Here is a 25,412-nt window from a genome sequence, read left to right as displayed (position 1 = left end):
GACTCGTCCTCCGTGTGGGCCGTTCCCCTGCGGGGTTAACTCCCTCCCAGGGCGAACCTCGGGAATGGGCCGGGAAGGGTCCCGAGGGTGCAGGCTGGCAGAGACCCTAGATGCGACCCGGAGGCCTACAGCCCCTTCTCCGTACAGCGGGAACCACGACTCCAGGGCACCAGGTTCTCGTAGGGGTGAAATCGGGAAATTTTCTTTACTTCGCAGCCCTACTAACGGCCCATAGTTTCGGGCAAAAATTTACAAACCATCAGGAAAACTGCCATGGATCACGCAAGTCACTCTGAAACTTCGGTGGGCACCAGAACACTTTCCAAGGCCCCACCTTTCCCCCACCCCCAAACCTGAATCTCTAAGGGTTGAGGCCTATGTTTTTTAAAACTAGGCTTTACAGGTGTATTTCAGCCACAAAATTGGCAAAACACCTGGCTTGTGTTTAAAACCCCAGCAGAGGAAACCAGGGACTTCTGCTCTGTAAGGGCTGTTCCTCCGGCAGAAGTGCAACGGCCACCTCAGACCTGGCACTAGGCAACAGCCGGGTAATCCACCCAGACCCTCCGGCCTCACTGATCTCCTACAAAAGGAGGGTGGTTTAAGGGCAAAGACTCAACGCCTGCCAGCTGCTGTCATTCCCTCAGCAAACCTGCACCGCTCCTGCCTCTGGGCATGGGGCTCGGGCGGGGGGCCAGTGAGAGGGTCCTGCCTCATGCTAAGTACAGTGGCAAAGGGCTGCAGGTGCAAACGGGACGCAGAGGTGTCCTTGGGGGTAGGGACGCCGGACCCCTAAGCACGAGTCTGCAGAAGTAGCAGTCATTCAATAAATACATGCTGATTTTATTTATAGGGATAAGATGGTTCCTTAGGGGATCAATTCAAGAGGTGGTGCAAGCACTTTATTCATTTGAGATGTCCCTTCCCTGGCAGGCAAGGCAGCAAGTTCTAGGACAAGCTAAAACCACCCCCCTCTTTCAAAAGTTACCCTCAGCAGAGAGTTTTGGGGCAGGGGTTAAATTAAAAAAAAAAAAAAAACCCTCATTGATTCCTAATTGTTTTTGAATACAATTGGCTTGGAAAGGACCTTCCACTGGGTTCATAAGGAAGGCCTGACTTCTGCACAGTGTTGGGGGGAAAGGGTAGGACTTGGTCCTATGCAGGCTGGCCTCTTAGCCCACAGACGCCAAGACGATGTCCACTGGCAGCTCCTCCGAACTTCTGGCTGTCACCTGCATTGTTACTGTGTCCAAAAGCAGCAGCCGGGAGCGCACCAGGATGTCATGACCCCCCCGGAATACGCCTGAAAGAGAAGAGAAAAGGACAGGTGTGTAAGGCAGAAGGGGGCTGAGAGCTGGGCTGAGAGGGCCACCTGCAACAACTGGCGAAGGCAGCTCTGGGGCTTGAGATGGGAGGGGCCCGCAACCAGGAGCACTGGCTGAAATCCCTGCGTGAGGCCCTGGGCACGTCACTTTACCTCTTGAGCTGCAGCATCATCAATGATCTCAGTAGAGATCACTCTACTAGCCGTATTTCACGCTTCGGCCAAGCTGAAATGAATTAGTGGACACATATGGCTTGTGTCTGACATCACAGGGGCGCTCACACATGCTAATGGAATCTAAGAGCACAGACGAAGGGACAGCCCCACCATGACAAAACCACAGCGCAGGTGTCTGCAAAACCCGGGGGACTGGGTTGCTTCACTGTGGTCAGAAATGATGGGCTTGGGGGCTGTCAGCTGTGAGCAGGGCACTGAAGCAGAACTACTTCCTAACCCTGTTTATAAACACTCAGAAAAAAAAATTTCCTTTCGCTCATTGTTTTAGGTGTGATAAGTGTATTGCCTCCCTTTTAAACAAAGGGTCATTAGCTTTTAGAGAAGCATACAGATCAGAAACATTTACATATGAAATGTCTATATATGGAGTTTGCTCTAAAATAATCTGGGGGTGGAGAATGAGTATAGGTAGAGACACTATCTGTTGTTGCAGATGGAGGATGAGTACTTGGGGGGTCCCATTTTTGTGTAAATTTGAAAATTTCTGTAAGTGCTTAAAATCCCACTCCTATTAGAAAAGACCAACCAACCCAATAGAAAATTAGACAAAGGATCTGAAAACAATTCACAGAAAAGGGAATACAAATGGCACTTTGCATTTGAGAAGATACTTAACTTCCTTCAATATACAAGAAATGTGAAGTAAAGCTATGCGGAGGGTTTCCCTGGTGGCTAAGTGGTTAAGAATCCGCCTGACAATGCTAGGGAACACGGGTTCGAGCCCTGGTCCGGGAAGATCCCACATGCCGCGGAGCAAGTAAGCCTGTGCACCACAACTACTGAGCCTGTGCTCTAGAGCCTGCCAGCCACAACTACTGAGCCCGCGAGCCGCAACTACTGAAGCCTGCATGCCTAGAGCCCCTGCTCTGCAATAAGAAGCCACCGCAATGAGAAGCCCACGCACTGCAACGAAGAGTAGCCCCCGCTCGCCGCAACTAGAGAAAGACTGCGTGCAGCAGTGAAGACCCAACACAGCCAAAAATAAATAAATAAATTTATTAAAAAAAAAAAAAAGACTAGGACAATCTAAATGTTCATCAATACATGAACTGGTTCTACAAAATATGGTCCATCCATAGAATGGAATAGTAATCAACTACAAAAAAGACTGAGCACACAGTTTGGGATGATGAAAAAGTTCTGGAGTTGGATGGTGTGATAGTTGCACAACAATGTGAATGTACTTAATGCCACTGAACTGTACACCTAAATATGGTTAAAATGGTAAATTTCATGTTATGTTAAAAAAAAAAAAAAGGAGGAAGCTCTGAGTATCGATAAGGAAGTTCTCCAAGATGCACCGTCAAGTGAAAAACCAAGTGCAGAACAACATATACACCACCTGTATGTAAACATTTGAGTTTGAAAAGGGAAATGCGTACACATTTGCTTTTACATCCCTATGATCACAGGAAGGATATATAGCGCGCTTCATAATATAACACTGGTTGCCTGGTAGAAGGGAAACTGAATGACTGGCAGCAACTGTTGGGAGGGAGACATTTCGCTGCAGGTCTCTTTATGCCCTGTGAACATTCAACGCTGTGAATTCTGAATTCCCAGGTTCCCAGGGGGCGCCCTCAGCCCAGGATGCGGTAGCATCAAGGCCCTTCCCACCAGAAATGCCGCTTACCTGCCAGGAGCAGCGTGTGCGTGTTCTTGTTATCTGGCACTTTGTCTGACCTCTCACAAGGGTGCATTCCTAAGAACTTCACAATATTGCCCACAGCCTCTGTGGGGAGAAATCCCGGTGTTATGAACCCACGATCTCCCCCTGGTGCCACCACCACTCCCCCATCCCCTGACCCCACTCTGCAGTTTTTAATGAAGTGGCATCTGAAGTACGTGCTCTAGACATGGCCCTGGATCTTTGGGGACTTGGGGGCAGGGGACGGGGGGAGCTCTTCAACAGTAGCCAAGGATCTTGTAAGGCAAGCAAGCTGGAAATGGCATCCCCAGGATTTACCTTCAAGTGTCTTGATGGTGGACAAGGTGAATGTTTCCTCCTTCTCAAACTCATCCCCCACCTCATCCCAGGCTGCTTCAAAGTTCAGCTTCATGACCTTTTGGATGTGATCAGCTATCGTGACTTCCAGATCTTCCAGCTGGGGAGATGCAGGGGCGCGTTAGGCACACAGCTCTAGGGGAGAGACACCTCCGAGCCTCTGCTCCACTCTGGCCACCCGCCCCTTCCCACCACGCAGCCACAGGTGCTCACAGCCAAGTGGTGGCCCCTCAGCGGAAAACCCTCACCTGTTTACAGCCATCCCTCAGTATCTGTGGGGACTGGTTCCAGGACCCCCTCGGATACCAAAATCGCAGATTCTCAAGGCCTTTATATAAAATGCTGCAGTATTTGCATTTAACCCACACACATCCTCCCTTATACTTTGAATCACCTCTAGGTTACTTATAATACCTGATACAATGTAAATGTTATGTAAATAGTTGTAAGTACAATGCAAACACTATGGAAATAGTTGCCTCGTGTGGAAAACTCAAGTTTTGCTTTTTGAAATTTTCTGGAACACCCCCCACCCCGATTCTGAATACTTTCTATCTGTTGGTTGAACACATGGAGGCAGAACCAACAGATGTGGAGGGCCCACTGTCCTCATCCTCGGGTGGCAGCTATGAGAACACATCACTCTGAAGCCTGGAGTAAGCGCCAGACTGGACGGGAGCGAGGCCCGCATCCTGTGACTCAGCCGTGTCCTCCCTGGGGCCGACACGTTGTCCTGCCCCCCACCTTGAACTAACTACACAAAGGTTCCCCATTCATTCAGCCAACAGCTCTTCACTGAGCCCCCACCCCTGTGCACGTCTAAGGTGTTCACAAGCGGGACTCAGCTCCTACGGTAGAAGCTATGCCTCAGACCCAGCCCTCCTGTCCTGGGGCAGTTCCCGCCCTTAGGTCATTGCTGGCTCAGGGAAGGCCCATCCTCAGCAATGGGCCTGGGAGGACACAAGTGACCATCAGCTGTTATTCGGTGACTGCCCCTCTGGACATGAGGGCTCTGAAAATCTCCATGCCAGGTTTAGTATCAGGGTCTGCACTCAGATGGCACTGAGCCACTGTGACCGGGGCAAACCCCAGAACAACCCTGCACTCAGCTCCATGCAAGCTCTGAGAGCTGGAACTGGAAGGGACGTTTCAGTGCATGAAAGGACTGCCCAGCAGATGCAAACTGATCCAATTTCTCTAGAAAGCAATTTGACAGTATGAATCAAAGTCCTTTTTTTTTTTTTGGCTGTGTTGGGTCTTCACTGCTGTGCACGAGGTTTCTCTAGTTGTGGCGAGCGAGGGCTACTCTTCATTGTGGTGCATGGGCTTCTCATTGCAGTGGCTTCTCTTGTTGCGGAGCATGGGCTCTAGGGCACACGGGCTCTAGAGCAAAGGCTCAGTAGTTGTGGCGCACGGGCTTAGTTCCTCCACGGCATGTGGGATCATCCTGGAGCAGGGCTTGAACCCGTGTCCCCTGCACTGGCAGGCGGATTCTTAACCACTGTGCCACCAGGGAAGTCCCTCAAAAAAGTCTTAAAATCAGACTTAGCCTTTGACCTAATTATTCTACTTCTAGGAATCTGTCCTAAGAAGATAACTTGAAATGCAGATAAAAATTTGTACCCAAAGGGATGCTTAATGTAGCATTTAAAAAGTGAAAATTTGGGACTTCCCTGGCAGTGCAGAGGTTAGGACTCCGCGCTTCCACTGCTAAGGGCCCAGGTTCAACGCCTGGTTGGGGTACTAAGATCCCACAAGCCGTGCAGTGCAGCCAAAAAAAATTTTTTTTTGAAGTGAAAATTTGGAATCACAAATGCCAAGCGTTTAAGGAATACGAGGTCAAGTGAGTTAGGCTATATTAAGATAAGGGAGTATCTTAAAGTCATTAAAAATTGTGTTTATGAAGTATTTGTAATGACAGGATAATACACTCTGGTTCTGAGTGAGCACAGCAAGATCTGTAATGTACAGAATAACCGCAATGATACAGCTGCCCCCGCCCCCCCAGTCATTCCCAAGGACTATGGGTAATGTTTTCCTGTTTCTGTATACTTTGTTTTTGTATTTCCCAAGTTTTCTTTTTATATATTTTTTAAGTTTAAAAAAAAATTCTTTCAAAACCAAAACCAGCAAGAAAATGCTTCAAGACTGGCTGTCAGCTCCTGAAGCCTCCTTGCCCCAGCTTCTTACCACATACTCATCCTCATAGCCTTCGTCGTCGGTCTCCCCGGTGGTGGGATCGCAGTCCTTGACAGTGAACTTCATCATGCAGCTGAACGTGCAGCCCACTGCGGGGAGGGAAGGCCAGGCAGTCGGGCGAGGTCCTCTGTGGGCGCGCGGCCACAGCCTGCCCTTTAGGCCTCAGCTGCATCTGCACTAGCGGCACATGCCACCCGGCCCCACAAATCTGGACAGAGGGCACCGGCTTGTAGAAGGCAGGAGAGCCAGGTTGCAGCCCCCAGGAGTTGCCCTCACAGGGAAGGAAGACAGAGGAATGCAGAGATGCTGCAGGGTGGCTCCTGGAAAAAGCACCTGGTTTCTTTGGTTGGAGTGGACCTGGGACGGTCCATGTTTGTACCTGTCTCTGGGCCTTCCTCTGTGCTCTCTCCTGGTACAATGAGAGAGTCCTGGTTTGAGGACCAGGCGTCCTACCAGCCACGTGAACTCAGACAAGCCATTTGACCCGAGTCTTACTTCCCTGCTCCCCAGGGGTCTATGAGGAGGAAGTGAGCGGATGCGTGAGAAGCCCCAGGACTTAGCCGTCCTTCTCTTCTTCTCGGGACTGACCTCAAGGAGCTGAAGCTCTGACAGGAAACAAACAGCTGGGGCACAAGCCACCCGCCCCCAGGGGCTCCCACAAGGCCGGGGGGCATCTGCAGAGGGGCTCACCCGCCGTGGGGTCTTCCTTGGGCAGGGCCACCAGCGTGTAGCAGGTGCCGGGCTGATTGTAGGGCAGGCTCCGGGCGGGCACGTAACACAGCACCTCGTAGGCCTCCGTGGGCTCCATCTGCACTGTGACGTTCTCCAGAGTCTGGTCGTTGAGCGTGTTCGTGCAGTCAAACTGGACCAGGGAGCGGGGGGTGGGCGCTGAGACACTGCCCTAGACCCAAGCCTGCTGCACAGGAGCAGCCAGGAGGTCCTGCCTCTCACCCCAGGGCCACGCCGACGCCCATCCCAGGCCCCCGTCCCAGGCCCCGTGTCTGCACGTGGACACTCAGGAGCCACAGAGGCCCTGCACCAAGGACTCGAGGGACACAGCAGCTGGTCGTGGATCTGGCATCGGGCTGGGCTCCAAGCACCGGTGTGGGGTGCCAGGGCCCTGCGGGAGGGCCTCCCCCCGGCTCACCTGGAAGACCATGTGCTCAGGGAAGGTGTGTTTGGTGCAGCGGATCACGTACTCTGTCTCCGACTCAGTGAGGGCCACGGGCTCAGGTGAGGACTTGAAGAGGGGCCCCAGCCCCTGGAACTCGGGCACTGCCGCCAGCTGCTCTGAAACCCCCAGGCCACACGCTCACTCAGCTGCTCAATCCTCAGGCCTGGTCCTCAAGCTCTCCCACCCACTGCAGTGGTCACTCCCGACTTCCCGAACAAACCCGAGCGTTTCCTCACCTCCCTCACTGCTCAGCTTGTGCCACCCACATGAAACACCCCGCCCCGCTGTCCCACACAAGACGCCAGAGCAACCAATGGACATCAGGCCCAACGTCCCAGGCCTAAGCCATTTGGAGACTCCCTCAACCTTAGAAGCTCAGCAAGGATTCTTAAAAGAGGGAGACTGGGAAAAGGCTACGAGGAGCTGAATGCTGTGATGGCCACGGAACCAGGTGAAAGAACAAACTGGTCTTCGACATGGGGCAGTTAAGACGGTGGCCCAAAAGGACAGGCTGCAGATTCAGAGTGTTGCAGAAAACACAACTTGGTGTGGACGGTGGGCGTTTGGTAAGGCCTCTCCCTGCGGCCCACAGCCAGGTTCCAGCCCTGGTGAGTCCAGGTGAACAAGGCGTCTGGCAGCTGTCCCTATTCTACGGCAGGGGCAGAATTCCCCACAGAGTGGTCATGAATCACCTGTGTCAGAATTACCTGGGGGTGAGGGCTTGTTAACAACGCAGATTCCTGGACCCATCCCAGATCGGCTCTATCAAAATTCCTGGGTTTGGGATCCAGCAATCTGCATTTCTAACAAGTTTCCTCAGATGACTCTGATGTATACTGATATCTGAAGACCACTACTCAAGATTTTTAATTTGTCTTCCCAGTTAAATTGAACTCCATGTGGAAAAGAACTGTGCCTGAGGCCAGGGATTTGATATTCTGCCTGAGCAGGTACTCGATTCACATTTCAGGGACAGGGAGAGAAGGAAGGCATTATTATTATTTGTCCTTCTCCCCCCACAAAGAGGCAGCCTGTGTGCCTGCTTCAGCCGTCTGAACGTGCAGGCGATAAGAAGCCCAGAGAGAGCCAGCTTACGTATTAGGAGGCACATTCAGGCCCCCTGTGGGCATCAGCCGCCAGAGTGCTTTTCTATGGGAACTGATTTCATTGGGCATCAAGTTTGCGGACACGCTGCCCCTTACTGCCTGGGGGACTCTGCTAGTAGCTATAAACTACCGCCCCTGAGTTTCAGACTCGTCATCAATAAAATAGATACAATCATCTTGTCCACAGGGTTGTTGTGAAGATAGAAGAGGCAATAGAGGTCAAGATCTAGCAAAGAACCTGGAACTTAACACGTGATCGATAAACATTAGGCTTCGGAAGGTTGTTTACAAATGGGCTTGAGTCCCTGGAAGAGGCTTCAAAGGAGTCTTCCCTGGAGGGCGTGGCAGAACAACGGCCCCCAAGATGTGCACGAGCTAATTCCCAGAACCTGTGAGTATGTTCCCTCACTTTGCAGAGATTACGTTGCATCTTGAGCTGGGGAGCATCTCCTAAATTATCTGGGTGAGCCCAAAGTGACCACAAGGTCCTGGTGAGAGGGAGGCAGGAGGGTCAGAGGCAGAGAGATGTGACTGTGGCTGTACTTCTGGCTTTGAAGACAGAGGACGGGGGCTCTAGGCAGCGAACGTAGGCGGCTGCCAAAGACAAACCCCTCAGAGCCTCCAGAGGGAGCTTGGCACCGCCAACACGGCGGAACCCATTTTGGATTTCTGTCCTCAGAACAAGGTAATACATTTGTGTTACGTTAAGCCACTAACTTCACGGTAACTTGTGACAGCAGCAAGAGAGAACTAACACACAGGAAACGTTTCGGATTACAGTGATCCCACTCAGCTCAGGATCCTAGTTTTGCTGAATCTGAGACAGTATGTTGATGGAAGACAGGGTTCGGGAAGGGAATGGAAAAGGTGGGATTTTGTTTAACTCAACGATAATTGGGAGCCTACTGCGAGGAAGGAAGGCACTAAGTGCAATGACAGAGAATATAGACGACAGAACGTGGAGAACTGCACAGGACCACGGAGGAGAAGAGAGGAGCTCGGGGAGGGCATCACCAAGGGCGAGGGACACGTGCTAGGCCTCAAAGGTAGGAATCTAGTGGATAACGTGGTCTGGCAACTGGACACGCAGCCTCTCCCCTTAAAAAATGCAGAGGGACAGATGAAAACCTAAACAAAACCCTGCAAGACAACGTGGACGGAACACGTCTGGAACCCGAGACAAAGGACCGTGTCCCTTGAGTCAGGTATATGGCATCAGACATCCGGAACTGGCCTGGGCGTCAGGGAACTGAGCCTTAGAACCAGGGCCGAGGCAGCTCTGAGCCAGTTGGAGCTGGATCTTAATTCCACCGCCACCCCCGCACCTCCCCTTCTTGCTGTGCAAACTTGGGCAAATCACTGTCTCTCTCTGAACGTCCGAATCTTCCAATATCAAATTGGACCCAATAACCTCCACCTGAGGGTCAAACATGCTGTCTAAACACTCTCAGAGCCCAGCACTCAGGAGAGACTCAATCAATGACAGTTCCTACTCTTAATTCCCTGGAGAAGAACCGTTACCCTAGCCGCGGCCCCGGGAAGCCCTGCCAAGCACCACTACTCACCTTGGAAGATCTCCTGCCGGGTGGCTGCCACCTTCTCAGGCTGCTTGGCTGCTGTGATGGGGGTGCTTTCTGCAGGAACAAACATGCATGGTGACCCACAACTCCAGGAACGGGCCAGGGTAGTGTTGACCACGGTGCTGTTACTCAGGGATTATAACTTCCACCCCACAGAGTGTGAAGTACAGAGCACGTGAGGAAGAGAGTAGGTGTCTGTGCCTACGTGTCTTCATTTCCTGTGGCCAGAGGCAGACGGGATAACTCCCTCCGCCCAGCACAGCCCCATCCATCCTGGGCAGGTTTAGTGACTTTGCAGCCAACGCAGACCCTCCAGCGGAGGCCTGGACCGGAGGGTCTATGAAAGGAGTGCAGGTGTTACTTACCTGTTCTCTGCTCTGCCATGGGTGTGGTGGCCAGGGGCACAGACTTGAGGTCAAAAGGCTTTTCCGATGGTTCTAGAGTGTACTGCTGCAGAGCCCTCTCCAGACCAGGGATGGACACGGTCAGACCTAGAGGCCAGTGGGAGACTGAGGTCCTGGGGTCGAGGTTGTAGGACCTTGGGAAACCACTTAGGCCTCTGAGGTCCCACTTTCTCATGACATCGTCCTTTGCAGGACTGATGTGGGGAGTAAACGGACATAGGAGAGGGACTTATAAAGGGTAAAGCACTCTGCAAATGGAGGCTCTTATGACTAACTAGTGTTTCAATTCACTGGGCTGTTTCCACCCACAGGGCTGTGAACGCAGGGCCCTGGGTCTCCTGAGATCACAGTGATGCTGTGCAGTTGCCATGAAAGCCCAGCCGAGAGCGTCTTGCCTCCGAATCCCCCTGCCTGGAGAGACTGCAGCTCCGTTACGGGGCTGCGTCAGGGTCAGCCAGGAAAAGACTCACCGTTTAGGATATAGCCTGCATTGAGGGCCTTCTGCTTCTGCTCCAGGACACTGAGATAGAAGGTGGCCCGGTCCCTTACTTCATTGTCATCGTCCATCACACACCTGTGGCCAGAACACAAGGTCCTCCTGACCAGGGTGGCAGGAGGGATGCTGCAGGGCTTCAGCAGAGGTCAGTGAGAGGAAGCAGGTCTCTTAAAGCTCAGTCCTCGGATGTGGACCTAGGCATTAAATGCCAGGAGGGCCCGCGGGACTCTAATTAACTAGGAGGTGGCCGTATTCATACTCCCTGGACCCTCTCCCCAGAGCCCACCCAGTGAGGGAGGCAATCTCCTATACCCACAGCATACATCACAAAAGAATTTAACATGACCCAACAATTCCACTCCTGGGTATACACACAAGAGAACCGAAAACACGTCATACAAAAAGTCGCACACAACTGCTCACAGCAGCACTAGTCACAACAGCCACGAAGTGGAAACAACCCAGATGCCTATCAACGGATGTACCGACAAACAAAATGTGGTCTATTCATGCAATGGAATATTATCTGCCCATAAGAAGGAATGAAGTTCTGGCACATGCTACAACACGGATGAACCCTGAAAACATCATGAAGAAGCCAGACACATGAAAGGCGACACACTGTATGCCTGAGTTTATATGAGGTGTCCGGAACGGGCAAATCCAGAGCCAGAAGGAAAGCGAGTGGCTGACTAGGGCTGGGGGGCTGGGGGGAATTGTGATGACTATTCATCGGTACACTGTTTCTTTTGAGGGTGCTAAAAATGTTGTCGGGGCTTCCCCAGTGGTCCAGTGGTTAGGACTCTGCACTTCCACTGCAGGGGGCACAGGTTCCATCCCTGGTCAGGAACTAAGATCCCACAAGCCATGCGACATGGCCCAAAAAAAAAGTTTTCAACTTAGACTGTGGCAATCGTTATGCAACTCTGAATATACTAAAACCATCGTATTATACATTTTAAATGGGTACATCGTATGGGTCTCGAATTATATCTCAATAAAGCTGTTTTTTAAAAATAGAAAACACCTCAAATTAACGCCTAGGTGGAGGGATTTTTGCATGACATTATTTTTCATGCTTTTCTTTTTTTTTAAATTAATTAATTTAGGCTGTTCAGGGTCTTAGTTGCGGCATGCAGGATGTAGTTCCTCGGCCTGGGGTAGAACCTGGGCCCCTTGCATTGGGAGGGCAGAGTCTTACCCACTGGACCCCCAGGGAAGTCCCATACTTTTCTGTGTTTCCATTTTTTCCTATAATCAATAGTTGTGTATCTTTTCTCCCCTTTTTCAATTAAAAAGATACAAAGGACAGAGGCCTGGGCCCAAGAGAACACTTGTCCACCAGGCCCGTGGCCTGGACTCACCTCTTCAGCAACACCAAGATACTGGGCAGCATCTCTTCGTTCTGCGCTCCGAACTTGGCCAGAGCACTGACAGCGCCTGTGTTTACGAAGCAAATACGATTTACTGCCAGGGCTCGGAACGGGCCATCCAGAGCCAAGCAGCCCCGACCCAGCAGGCCCAACCCGACACCATGAAACAAGGAGCCTCGGTCACGTGGGCACCACCCGGCCTCAACTCCTCGCCTCTCACGGGGAAGGCAGCCCTGTTCTTGGGTCCCAGGAGTCCTTTTCAGTACTAACTAAGAAGAGGCCACGAGAGCTGCCCTCAACTTCGGTATCCAAACGGCCTCAGCTCACGGTGAAGCAGTACACGAACATAAACAAGAGAACAAACTACTACTGAATGAGTAACAGCTGCTGAGAGGAGCATCTGTCCAGAGAGGGCTTGAGTACAAAAGAGCAATAAATGAAAAGTAAAGTTAAGAATATGATGGTTGCACGTTGAATTGCACACTCACTTAAAAGAGTGAGTTTTATCGTATGTGAATTATATCTCAACAAAGCTATTACTAAAAATAAGAAACTAAACACCAAGAAGAAAGAAAGAAAGAAAGGAGGAAAGAAAGGAAAAAGGGAGCGAGAAAGAGAGAAAGAAAGTTAAACGACGACATATAGTGACACTTAAAAACAAAAAAATCACTAAGCCGAATTAGAGGTTAAGAACCATTCACCTAGATGACGCCCAAACATCTAAGGTCCTTGCTACAAGATTATAAAACACCGAGCTTGTGAGGCAGGTGCCCATGTCCCCCCGGGGGCTCAGGGCCCTTTGCTGGGGGGTCTACTGCAGGGCAAGCCCGGGGCCCAGGGGCAGCCCTGCTGACCCACCTGCCCGGACCTCCTCATGCTCCAGGACCACTCGGTTGTAGATGAAGCGGATGTACTTGGAGGGGTTGTTGGTCTTGGGCCCCTCCTGGCCCAGGAGGTGCAGGATGCGCGTGGCCAGCACGGTGAACTCGCAGTCCTCGATGAACTCGCACAGGTGCGACAGCCCCGTCTCCTTGCTCTCCGAGTTCTCCTCGATGATGCTGATGATGCAGTCCACAATGGCCCGCTTGTACTCAAAGCCGCCCTGCAGCACAAGGGGCGAGCTGAGTGCCGAGGCTGCTCTCTCCAGAGCCTAACGGGACCCGGCACAGCGGTCCAGGCACTGAACCCGGTGACGAGGGCCCGGCTCTCCCGGCCTCGACCTCCCTTTTGTGTAAAACAAAAGGCTCGGGCTGAATGCTCGCTGGGGCCCTGCCGGTTCTAAGAGTAGATGGCTTAAGAGAAATATTTGGGACTTCATTTTCTTTCCAAGTTTGAGATAAAGGCAGAATGGGTGATGTGGATGCTGGAGGAGTGGGGTGTTAGTGTTTAATGGGAACAGAGTTCAGTTTCACAGTATGAAAACGTTCTGGAGGTTAACTGCACGCCAGTGTGAAGGTACTTCACACTACTGAACTCTACACTTAAAGGCAGATAATAGAATTCTATGTCGTGGGTATTTTATAATAGAATTCTATGTCGTGGGTATTTTATAATAGAATTCTATGTCGTGGGTACTTTATGACAGTTTAAAAAAAGGCAGAATAGGGCAGTAGAGAGACAAAAGATCCCGGGTCAAATCTATGCTCTGCCACTTACAGACTTTAATGACATAAGTGGCAAGTGAGATACCCGCTAGGCGCCCGGCCGTAACCCGGCAAGGCGCGGCACACGGGATGGGATGCTGGCGCATGCATAGTGCCCATCCCACCTAAAGAGCGAAATCACCACGCGGCCTAGCGTTGCCAGGTCTTAGAAGTTTTTAAAGAGAAACTGGAAACCTATCGAGGTGGTTTTCCTGATTTTTAAATAACGGCTACTAATTCAAAATGTGTAAAACTCTGCACAACCGAAGCAGAACTTGTCTGTGGGTCAAATCTGGCCCCTGTTCTCAGATTAGTTTGTGTTACGGCCGTGATAAGTCACTCTCTTTGTCTGAGCCTCAGGTACCTTCATAACAAGGACCATTAGTGTACTGACCTCATGGGTTACTGTGAAGAATAAATACGCTCTGTGAATTACACACGCGCCTTACATTTCAATAAGGCTGTTCGGTCAGCAGGTGCCCTCGCTATGATACCGGTTCTGCAGCCTGCCCGCCGACTGGGCACTGACAGGTTCAGAGTAACTGCAGGGCTTTGCCTGCAGCGGCACATGGCTGACACACCCTGGGCTGAGGGACAGACCCTTTTCTAGCAGACAGGGTCTCGGTGTCTGAGCGCTGTGTTCTAATGAGTGAAGCTCTCACGCTGTCTTCCGTGGAGCCACACGTTGTCCTGGGAGGCAGGGAGGTCCGGGAGAAAACCACGGGCTCTGGAGCCAGACACTTACTGACCAGGTGGCCACAGGCAGGTGGTCTCAGATCCCTGATTTTTTTTTTTTTTTTTTTTCAGATCCCTGATTTTTAAAGGGAGAAAATAACGTCTACGACAAGGCCTGTTATGAGGATCACAAGATGGTTCATGCTGTGTGGTGTCTCCACTGTGCTGGGCCGTCAGCTGAAGGCACCCTAAGCCCTGCTCCCTTCTCATATTCCTGGGAACCCCAAAGGCACCCAAGGCAATGGTTCCTCTACTGCCTTGGTCCAAGGGCCCATCTGGGGCTGGGGCAAAGGGCCACCAAATATCTGGGGACCAAATCTACTGCATGAACACTCTGCTTTTGCTCCTCTGAACGGACCAGTTCTGTTGAGACAACCAAGAAAGGTGGCCCACGTGAATCACTAACTCACATCAGGAACAAAAAGAGAACCAATGTCACGTTATTAGCCTCAGTTTCCCAAGAAACCACCCTGGAGCTCCTGGAACGGCTGGAATATTTCTACGCAAGATGACACCAGACAGAACTCAGTTTCCCATCGTCTACACAAGCGTCACCTTGGGGCATCTGCTGGGTCTTTAGAGCCCGGGTAGCGTGCCATTAGGGTTATCAGTGTGATCACAGTGACTGGTGCATGTTTACACTGTCAGTCCATGAGGAGTTTCAAGGGCCACGGGCACCGGGAAAGCAGCCGGCCAGCAGGTGGACTGGGTACACCCGAGAACTAGTTGGGTGTGGAGCCAGCTGCCAGGCCACCACCCACACAGGAGACCTGGCGCCCGAGCGCCCTGCTCTTACCTCCTCACGCAGCATGGAGAACAGGAAGCTCATGAGCACGGCGTGCTTGCGAGGGTACTTCTGACACAGTGCGCTGATGGCCTGGACCACCACCACCTGGGCCAAACAGACATGCGTTAGCGGCAGCCCTGCCACCTGGTGGTTACTTCATGCACCCAGTGCCAGCAGAGTCCTTCCTCAGGCAGGGCCGGGCCCTGGGAGCAACAGGCCAAGACGCGAGGGGAGCCCCACCTCCACCCTCGGGGGGCCCACAGCCCCGAGCCCCCCAGACAGGGAGGCATGCACAGAAGTCCCGAGGCCCAGATCCAGACTCTGGGTCCCTCTACTCAGACTTCAAGCAAAGTCCGCCAGCCCCTCCATCCCGCCTGTCCTGCTTCTCCCCTCCCCCACCATTCCCACCCCTGAGCCTTCCAGCTCAGGCTGCCCCTTGGGGTGCTCTGGCCCCAGCCCTCTACTCTTCTCAGTCTCTTTGGCAATCTCATCTCCTCCCGTGGTTTTAACCACCTCGTCTATGCCCCCAACGCCCAAATCTTTGTCTCTGGTCTGAGTTCAAGAGCAGTGCTTCCAAATGTCTACCACACAACTGCACCTGGTGCCCATGGGCACCTCAAACTTGGCCACAATCACCACCATTACCCCCGCTTCCCTCCTCTCAGCCCTGACTATCTCCCTCCTTCCCCAAACGCATCCACAGCACCGTGACCAAACTAGAACACGGACTCACCTCTGAGGACGTTCACGCCCTCAGCTGTCACATGGCGCCCTGTTCCCCAGGGGCTCTGAGACCAGCCCCCCTCCCGCTTCCCAGGCCTGCGGGTGCCTTCGCCTCTCTGCCCAGCTCCCACAACCAAGCCTCAGTCCAGTTCACCCTCCAGCTGCTTGGGAAGGATCTCTCTACACGCAAGTCTCGCTGTGTCATTCCACAGTCTACAAAGTATTCCTACAACCCACAGGCAGAGTTTATTCCGCCTACTTTGTATCATTCCTGCTACAGAACTCACCATGCTCTATCACAGTCATTCACATTGCCGTCTGTCTGCCTCCTGCCCTGATTAAAGCTCTCCAACAACACACTAACGTTTATGTTAACTGTTGTGAAATAACATTGTTACAGAAGTTGAGAACAGCGTGTAGGGAGGGGAGGAGGGGATGGGTGCAGCTATGCAGGGAGTCTCCTGGTGGTGGTGCAGTTGAGAATCCAGTATCTCTCTCTCACACACACACACACACACACACACACACACACACACGTAACTCGTGAGCAAACTGCGGCCTGTGCCTGTACTGTGACACTGTCCTGTGGCCCTGCGAGTGCTGGAGGACGAGGCAGCTGGGGGAGGGGAGCACGGGAATTCTCAGTATATTTCTTTACAACCTTCTGTGAATTGTTTGAAAATAAAAGTTTAGAGAACACTACAGAAAACGCTTTAGCAGCTTCCTTAAAGCCACAGCTCTTTATCACGAGCCCCCGGGCCTCACACGGTCTCGCCACCACCTGCTCCGACTTCATGGCCTCCACTGGCCGCAAAGCCCCCAACCTGGCACCTCAGCCCCTTCCTCTTGTTCCCAACACACTTGCTTCTGCCTTTTCTCCCATGTCTTCCCAGGTACCGCCCCGGGGCAGCTCCTCCTGGGAACCTCTACCCTGTGGGGTTTCCTCCCTGCACTAGTGTGTGAAATTACCGTGTCCCACCTCGTTGACTGCCCACCTCCCCTCCTCAGCAAGCAAGCTCCACGAGAGCAGGACAGGTCTGTCCACTGCTCTGTTCCCCTTTCTCCAAACTCTGCCCAGCACATGGCAAGCGAACAAGAAACACTGAAGAACTTAACAAGCTGGCCTGGAGGCTCCTGGCCTTGCTGGACAAAAGCCGGAAGCAGCATCGCGCGCACTTCTGCCCGCCCTCCGCCCCACCAGCCCCCCAGAACCTCCGCCCCGGCTCGGAGCGGGGACGCGGCAGGCGGGGGCTATGGACCTTGAACTCGTCCGAGATCTCTGACATGAAGGAGGAGATCTGCTTCATGAGGCGGTCGATGCTGCCCTCGCTGCCCGTCTTGAGGAGAGTGGTGATGGCCAGCGTGGCGATGCTGCGGTTCGAGTCTGTAACCAGGTTCTCCAGGTCCAGGTTACAAGCTGTCACCGCAGATGGATGCTTCATGGCCACCTGTTTTGATTCGGGAGGAAAGACATGAGGACAGGGACGGGGTACAGCAGGTCCCCCACCGTTCCGCTGGTCCTTCGGGTGAGCTCAGGTCACTGCCAGAGGACAGAGGCGGGCCAGGGCTGCACCTCCCGCAGGGCGGGAGCCAGGAGACTCCCCCAGCCCCACTCCGCCCACTCCGAACTCACCTTGTTGAGGGTGCGGACAGCGGCATAACGGAGCGCAGCCTTGGGGGAGCTGCAGAAGAGCTGGAGCACTGCGGGGAGACAAATACGGTTGCTGGGCTGCCGGGAAGCCCAGGGGCCCCCACGAGGGGCAGGGACCGGGCACAGCGGCGGGGCACACATGCAAGGGCTCTGAGGCTGCGTCCAGCTGTCCTCCTGCTGGTGCCACCACCCCAACCAAGGAGACAGCCGTCCTCCGCGTGGGCACCTGAGCCTCGCACGGACCCGTGGGCACACTTGCAACCGCCCAGCGGTTCACACGTGGGAGCCTAGAGTGCCGGGCAGAGGGCTGAGCACTGCCTGCCGTGTCCCCGCGAGTCCCCACACGCCTGCAAAGCAGCTCCCGTATCTCCCCATTTCACAGACACAGAGGCCAAGGCACAAAGGGGCAGAGCGACTGAAGGAACGAGGCCAGCAGCCAGGAAGTGGCAGATCCAGGACTGACATCCGGGGCTGCCTGCCCCGGGGCCCAAGCCGTTGCCCTACCCGGGGTCCCGGCAGAGCATCGGCCGCCCCAGCCCGTGCCTTGGCCTCAGGAAGCTCAGGCTCCGGGTGCACTCGCTGGAGCGGAGAACATGGCTGCTGTTTTCTGCGGTGTCTATGCTCCTCTCCCATAACTTGGCTTCCATTCTCTTATACTTTTTCAGCACTTATTTACGGTTTTCTTAAACAACCCTTATTTTAAAAGCTCTCTCTGTTTGACTTTCGTTATTCTGGAACATGAATAATATAACAAGAAAGAACAAACATTCGAACCAGGGAATGAATTCATTTAGTTCTTTTGCTTCTGTCGCCAAGGAGGAGGAGAGACTTCTCTCTGCAAATGTGAACCCCATCTCTCTGCCTGACAGGTTTGCAACCTTATTCTGGAGAACATGAGAAAAGCAGGAGGGCCAACCATTCCTCAACCTCTGCAGCTGGAACTCTCTGGCAGAACATCATGGCTTCCATTACTAGGCCTGTCCTTCTGGGACGCTTGCCCCTTCCCTCCTGCTCCAAGTCCCACTTCTCAATGCACCCGCCTTCCAGGACTGAACACTTAGCCCACCATCACGTGCCTGCTACCCCGACATGTAGTGAGATCTCAACACTCAGCACAGGGGCCTGCACGATCAAGGCACTGATCACTCAGCAGCTGGCCCGACAGCAGCGGGAGCCCAGCGGATTCTGCTGCACGACCGCCCAGAGCGCAGGTGCCGCGTGCACCACGCTGCCAGCGTAACGGCACGATTGCTATCCTTCCCGCAGAGAGGACAGCTGGCTCGCCCAGGCTCGCCCAGCTGCCCTGCCACAGAGCCAGGACTGCAACCCACGCTCCTGTCCAGACTCTGACCAAGCCCTCTTTCTCCTCCCTGAGACGGCCCGGGCCCTGGCTTCATAAATGCGGGCTTCCTCCGCCGGGCCCTCCTGCCACGGCAGCCACCCGCAGGCGGCAGAGCGCCTCTGAACCTCGCCTCTGCCACCCGCCAGAGCCCAGGTGAGAGGCCCTGGCCCGGCAGGGAGCAGGTGCTGCCTGGGGACTGATGCCCTCTCTTAACCGTAGCCTGCAGCCCGCCTGAGGGCATTTCCTTTCTTTCCCGTGCCCCCTGGCCCAGGCCCTAGCTCCTGGCAGGCACAGGCGTGCGGGGCTTGGGTGGGGAGCGCCTGGTCACCTGACACGGCCGGGGCCAGCTCCTTGGCACTGCAGCCAGGCAGGTTGACGATGGCCGAGGCGGCTTCGTACACCACCATCTCGTGCTTGTTGCGCAAGCAGCTCTCAATGAAGTCGAACAGCGGGCTGTCGCGGCTGCGGGACAACAGGCGGCAAGAGGACGCTGGGGGGCCCGTCCGGGAGACGGGCAAGGCCTCGCGTGGCATGAGGGGGGACACGGTGCCACTACCTGCCGTCCTCCTCCTCCAGCTGCCGGCTGGCCACGCGGATCATCATGCAGTAGGCAAAGGGGGACTTGAGGCCGTGCCGCGTGAACTTGCTGATCATCTTGCTGACGGCCAAGCGGTCGTTCTTCCGCACGTGGTACAGGAGCCCCAGCGCGTGGTACTAGAGAGCGGGAAAGGGCAGCAGAGCACGGGCTTGTGAGGCCGGGCTCCCTGGCCGTGGGGCTCTGAAGGTCACGGTCCCTCTGGGCTCTGGCCTCCTCATCTCTGGGATGGGCATCGTGGTCGCTTCCTCCAGAGCCTGGGTACGACCGTGCCCAACAAGCCACCTAGGTGTCTGCGGTCCTTATCTGTCTCCAATTTCAGCAAGGGCCTCGACAGGCAGCGTGAGTGCAGGTGTGGAGAGGACAACAGGTGCCACAGATGGAAGACCAGGAGGAGACCAGGTGTCTCTGACCAGATAGAGAAAGCGGGAGCCAGGCCTCGAGGGGGACACGTGTCGAAAGGTGCCGTGCAGATGTGAGCCCTCACAGTGTCAGACCTTACGTGTGACACCGTGTGACAGGTACTTCTGCCCCCACTGCCCTGCCCAAAGACTTGTGGCTGCTGCCGGCAAGGCTAGGTCTGCAGAGGGAAGGCACACGGAGTTACCTCCTGTCCCCTCTGCTCTTTCCTAATTCCTTACCAGGGTGACACTCAAGGGCCTTCTATGTGGGAAGCTTCTCTGACCCTGGGAAGGGTTTGAGGGGCCACAGCTGGTCCTGGAGATGAGACCCAGCACAAAGGGCACAGAGGGAGGGAACAGATGCCCACACAGGGAGGCTGCAGGTAGGCAGATGGGCAGAGGCTACAGAGGCTCTCATTTGATCCTCACAGCTTTGTGAGGCGAAGACTTTCTTTCCTGTTTTACAGACAAGGAAACTGAGACTCACGGAAATAAAGGGGTTCCTGGCTGAAGTCACTGAGGAAGAGATCAGCACACGAAAGCCCCACCAGGATGCTTCCGTGCATCACTACCAAAGCCAGCTGGGCCAGGTCAGCTGCGTCGCATACCCCAAAACAACACCCTGGCTATCAAAATACTCGATTATTTCGGTACCAGCTAGTAACGTCTCCAACCCAACTCTCCCTGCAAGTGGTGCCCTGGATTCTTTCCCCAAACCCCCCAAGTCTCCCCACAACGACAAAACGATTAAAGCCTGCTCCAGCCAGGGGCCGCCAGGATCTCCGTGGTAAGAGTCCATGCTGTCTGGCCAGGACAGCGCCACCAGCCTAAGTATCTTCAATATCACTGCTTTGCTCACCTGGACCATGATGTTATCACTGGATGCCGCCTCCTGGGCCTCATTCACCCAGCGCTTGACCACGTCGAAGCTGCACTTGAGCAGGTGCTGTGGGGCACAGGGCGCACTGAGGGGTGGGCAGGCAGGATGCTCTGCCATCACACCTCCCGGTCTGGCCACAGTTCAGCTGGCTCTGGGTCTTCCCTCAGACACAGCCCAGGGCCCCTCTGTCGTCCGGGTCCTCTGAGAAGTGCACAGACTCGGGACAGCTCCCACCCTCACTCTCCCTGCCCTGGCAGACTTCCTGCCAGGCTCAAATTCCAAAAATCTGTCACCCCAAAGGATGGGTCAAGGCTGTCCAACTGGCCCCTCAATTAATCCAGAGTTCCCCGGGAGCTCTTCACTGAGAAGGAGGTGGGACTCTCAGATCTGGGGATACGAAGCTTTTCTTTTCTTTTGGAAAGTGACTTTGATGTTTCTTCAGTCTCCCAATCCAGCGCCCGCCCCCAGCCCCTGCTGAGGCTACACACCAGGGAAGACACCAGAGCAGAGCTGGAGACGCTGGGCACCTTGTCCACGATGGCCTGCTTCATGTAGCGCTCGATAGCCTGTAGCATGGTGCTCTGCGGGGACAAGGGGTGGGTGGGAGGGGGCCCGGTCAGTCCCTGCCGCCCTCAGGAGTGCAGGAGACAGGGTGTGGAGGAGGGATGGCCAGGAGGGAGGAAGCAGGCTCATGTCCTGCGTCCCCACACCCCTCCCAGGAGCCGGGGGACGAGCTAGAGCACGTGAAGGGTGAGACCCCGCGGCGACCGAGCTGGCCAAGGGGGACTCACGTCAGTGATCTGGCAGAGGGCGCGCACGGCCGGGCCCCGGTAGCTGTCTTCCTTCCCAGTCATGTCCTTCGTCAAGCTGCAGGGACAAGGCGATGGCCTCACGCAGGGGCCGGGCCTGCCCCCCCGGCCCTGCCCTGCCCACCCCAGGTCACCACGCCAGTCTCCTAATGGGCGCCCTCCCTGTGCTCTTAACCCTTCCCCACCAAACACCACACAGCAGCCAGAGGGTTTTTCATAAAACTGAACAGACCGGGTCACTCCCCTGCTCTGACTGAAACCTTCCAGAGGCTTCCTGCTGCCATCCCCATCAGCCCCTCACAGAGACGTCCCCAAACAGGCCGTGCTCTCCACCCCAGGCCCTGGCACCTGCGTCCCCTCAGCCGAGCGCACTGCCCCCCTCATCTCCACCTCTGTCCTGCTACTTCTCACTCAGCCCTCAGGACTCCACTCAGACGGTTCCAGGAGGCCTTTCCTGACCCAATTTCAAGTTGGCTGTCCTCCTGATCTGCTCTCAGAGCCGTCACACTTCCCTAATGCCTGTCTGCTGGCTTACTTCTCTGTAAATTCTGGGGCTGCAGGGGCCATGCCTGTCGTGTTTGCTGCTCTATTCCCGGAGTTACACGGGGGCTGACAGACGATAAATATTGTCTAAATGAACCTACACACGAATGTATAACGTCCTCCCCGAAACTGTGGCAAGAAGCAATAAAAGAACTGAGCCCAGGAATTATATTTCAGTCCACTCTGTCCCCTGAATCCCTCAGCCTAACACTTAGTGAGCAAAGCAGTCCTTAGTGAGTGAGTCTGCCTGTGCTCCCCGTGTATATATACCCCTAGGTGTATCCTCCCTGGGCTTTCTCTTGGTACTCGATAGAGTCTTTGTGAAACTTCCGGCTGCCTCAGTTGACTGAGAGGAATCAAGGGAAGGAAGGCTCTGTGCCTAAGTTCAGGCCAGAGAATTAAAAGGGAAACCGCCCACCCTGGAGGTTGCCACTGGTGGGCAGGGTAACTGAAGGACGAGGGAGACAGGAGAGCAAAGGAGAAAAGGGCACGGGCGGGCTTCCCTGGTGGCGCAGTGGTTGAGAATCTGCCTGCCTATGCAGGGGACACGGGTTCGAGCCCTGGTCTGGGAAGATCCCACATGCCACAGAGCAACTAGGCCCGTGAGCCACAGCTACTGAGCCTGCGCGTCTGGAGCCTGTGTTCCGCAACAAGAGAGGTCGCGATAGTGAGAGGCCCGCGTACCTTGATGAAGAGTGGCCCCCGCTTGCTGCAACTAGAGAAAGCCCTCGCACAGAAACAAAGACCCAAACACAGCCAAAAATGAAAGAAATGAAAGAAAAGAAGGAAGGAAGGAAGAACTGAGTTAAAAATTTAAAAAAAAAAAAAAGAAAAAGGGCGCAGGCAATGCGTAAGCCGAAGTCTGAGCGCCTGGTACTCGTGAGAAGATGGGCTCTGTGTCGGTGGATCATTCAGAGACCAAGACTTGCCTGCTGGTCACAATGATGACATCCTCTGCGATGCAGGACATCTCCTTGATGGTCAAGTAGCACATCCGACGGAGGGTGGGCTGCGCAAGAGATGCGAAAAGCCCTCTGACCCCTGGCACAGCATGAGGCAGCCTTGCTGACAGGAGGCCCTCCCACCACCCCGTCAGAGCTGCCCCCTCTGGAGGAGGGCTGGGGTGGGGACACTTACATCATTGGACTGAAAGAGTTTGGTCATGGCAAAGAAGGCCTCGGTTGCTTCTGTGGTCCCCAGGTGCTCCCCCTGTTTTAATCAAGAAAGAAGTCTCAGCTTGGGACAGACGAGCCAGAATACTCTTCCTGCCGGATCAGCCCAGGCCAGACCCTCGGACCCTGCAGAGGCTCCGTCAAGGGCAACACATCGGAGTGGGACGCTGAGGGGACCCAGAGCTGGGCCGCTGGCTACAACTACACAGGGTCTGTGCCCCTGCCCCCAACACACCCCAGTACCATCTTCCCCACCCCCAAGCCTCACCCTGTTACCTGGTTTATGAGGTAGAGGATCTTGGTGAGGATGTGGGCACATTTCCGAGGATTGATGGGAGTTTCGTTAAACACACGGGCCTAGGAAGAAGCGACCAAGGATATTACCTTCTGGCTGAGTTTATTTCCCTTCCCTGACTGCCCTCAAGCACATCGAGGTCTGAGAAGGCCCAGCGTAAATAAATACATTTGCTCAACCTTATTTTCATAAGGAAAGAGTCTTGTTTTGCTTTTTTCTTACTTTACCTATTAACAACTCCTGAAATTTTCCCTAAATATTAGCTGAGGATGTGCTGACTTAGTAACTAATGGATAGTCAGACAACGCTTATTTTTATTTATTTATTTATTTTTTTTTTGCGGTACGTGGGCCTCTCACTGTTGTGGCCTCTCCCATTACGGAGCACAGGCTCTAGACGCACAGGCTCAGCGGCCATGGCTCACGGGCCCAGCCACTCCACGGCATGTGGGATCTTCCTGGACCAGGGCACGAACCCGCATCCCCTGCATCGGCAGGCGGACTCTCAACCACTGCGCCACCAGGGAAGCCTGGCAACGCTTGTTAATTAACTAGAAGAAGAAACGAAGACAAAGAAAAAGACAGGACTAATGAACACTCCCCGGGAACAAAGTGCCCCCGTCTTTCCAGGAGCAGGTCTCTCCCCTGCTGTCCTTTAAACCAGCACTCTGAACGCGCCCGCACGCCAACTAGGAACACTCGTGACGGAAGAGACGGGAGCAAATGACACTTGCCTCCTGGAGCACTGCGCTCTTCTCGAGGTGCTGGAACGGGTTGGAGCCTCCACCTACAGTCAGAGCACAGGCAGGACTGAGCACAGGCTGCGACCCTGAATTTCAGAACTCTCTCAGACGTAGCCAAGGGAAACATGTTCCAGTGCCCAACCTAGTCAAGTTCCAACTCCTCTGAGTGGCAACCAAAGCTCTACAAACTGCCAGTAGATCCAGCCATCCTCCTGCAAGGGGAGCTCCCTCCATCCCAAGCCACTGACTCACAGTCACCCAGCAGCCCTGGTACAGTCCTTGTGTGCTTCTCAGAGTGTCACGTCTTGCATTCATTTATGCAACTGGTACTTAACTGAGTTCCTACTACGTGCGGGACCACCACTTCCAGCGATTAGAGTCTGTGCTTGGCAGATATCACACGTGTAATTAGTTACACACCTCAGTATCTGACTGACGTCTGTTTCCTCCACTACGTCGCGACCATTCTAATATTCTGGGCTCGAGCACTGAGCGTCTCACTTGTTCTACTGCAATGTCAGGGCACAGTACAGCCTGGCATGCAGTAAGCGCTCAATATATGTTTACTGGGTAAATGCATGAGAGTCAGGGTTCTCAGCCACGGGACACTGTGCTCCCCAGTCCGGTCAGCACCGACGCAGCCCCAGCGAATCCCCACAAGAGCATCGCGCGCGGCGCCCTCCCCTAACAGATGGGGAAACTGAGGCCCAGAGAGGCGTGCGACCCGCCCAAGGTCACCCAGCGAATCGCGGTCCGAGCTTACGAGTGCGGGGCAGTGGAGCCTGCTCGGGCTCTCCAGGGCTTGCCACTGACCGGCGGCAGCCCCTCGCACAAGCCCCCGTCCCTCCCGGGGCCTCGGGTCGGGACAGAGGCCGCCGGGGAGGCCGCCGAGAGCCTGGGCATAGGTCCGGCCTCCCCCAGGCCTCGCCCCCCTCACCCGATTCCTCGTCCTTCTTGTCAAATTTCTTCAGCATGGTGGTGCCGGCGGGGGCGCGAACCAGCACCTGGCACGGGACTGACCGACTGACTACGGTGGTCCTCCGGAGGTTCCGCACGGGCCACTTCCGGCCGGCCACGTCGCCCGGCGCTGTGCGCAGGCGCACTCCGCGCTCCGCGCATGCGCACATCCGGGACGCTTCGCCCCGTCAGGCGTAACCCCGTCCCTGCCGGGAGGGGCCGGGGCTTAATTCGGGGCC

At 54.5% G+C, this 25,412-nt stretch overlaps 1 protein-coding gene across 1 annotated transcript; it reads right to left on the bottom strand.

Annotated features, from left to right (window-relative positions):
* Window positions 1-822: 822 nt before the first annotated feature.
* Window positions 823-25,312, bottom strand: COPG1 (COPI coat complex subunit gamma 1). Its single transcript, XM_067755629.1, has 24 exons — window positions 25,154-25,312; window positions 24,208-24,260; window positions 23,456-23,536; window positions 23,145-23,216; window positions 22,937-23,016; window positions 21,447-21,522; window positions 21,144-21,236; window positions 20,635-20,721; window positions 19,336-19,493; window positions 19,108-19,241; window positions 17,420-17,487; window positions 17,046-17,234; window positions 15,073-15,168; window positions 12,757-13,000; window positions 11,890-11,965; window positions 10,500-10,603; window positions 9,991-10,116; window positions 9,611-9,679; window positions 6,913-7,055; window positions 6,456-6,627; window positions 5,757-5,854; window positions 3,528-3,666; window positions 3,195-3,293; window positions 823-1,303 (listed from the first exon to the last, which is right to left on the bottom strand). The coding sequence occupies exons 1-24, from the start codon at window positions 25,188-25,190 to the stop codon at window positions 1,173-1,175; spliced, it is 2,625 nt and encodes an 874-aa protein (XP_067611730.1). The 5' UTR covers window positions 25,191-25,312; the 3' UTR covers window positions 823-1,172.
* Window positions 25,313-25,412: the final 100 nt, after the last annotated feature.

Source organism: Pseudorca crassidens, chromosome 10 (assembly GCF_039906515.1).
Source record: "Pseudorca crassidens isolate mPseCra1 chromosome 10, mPseCra1.hap1, whole genome shotgun sequence".
NCBI lineage: Eukaryota > Metazoa > Chordata > Mammalia > Artiodactyla > Delphinidae > Pseudorca > Pseudorca crassidens.
This window is presented reverse-complemented; position numbering and strand designations above follow the sequence as displayed.

What these genes read in the sequence shown, in the direction of transcription:
- COPG1 (XM_067755629.1), bottom strand. Translation starts at nt 25,190, where the DNA reads ATGCTGAAGAAATTTGACAAGAAGGACGAGGAATCGG. An exon ending in CAAGGAAGACCCCACGGCGG is followed by an intron (nt 5,855 to 6,455) that starts GTGAGCCCCTCT and finishes CCCTCCCCGCAG; the next exon opens with TGGGCTGCACGTTCAGCTGC. An exon ending in GCACACGCTGCTCCTGGCAG is followed by an intron (nt 1,304 to 3,194) that starts GTAAGCGGCATT and finishes CTTCTCTTTCAG; the next exon opens with GCGTATTCCGGGGGGGTCAT.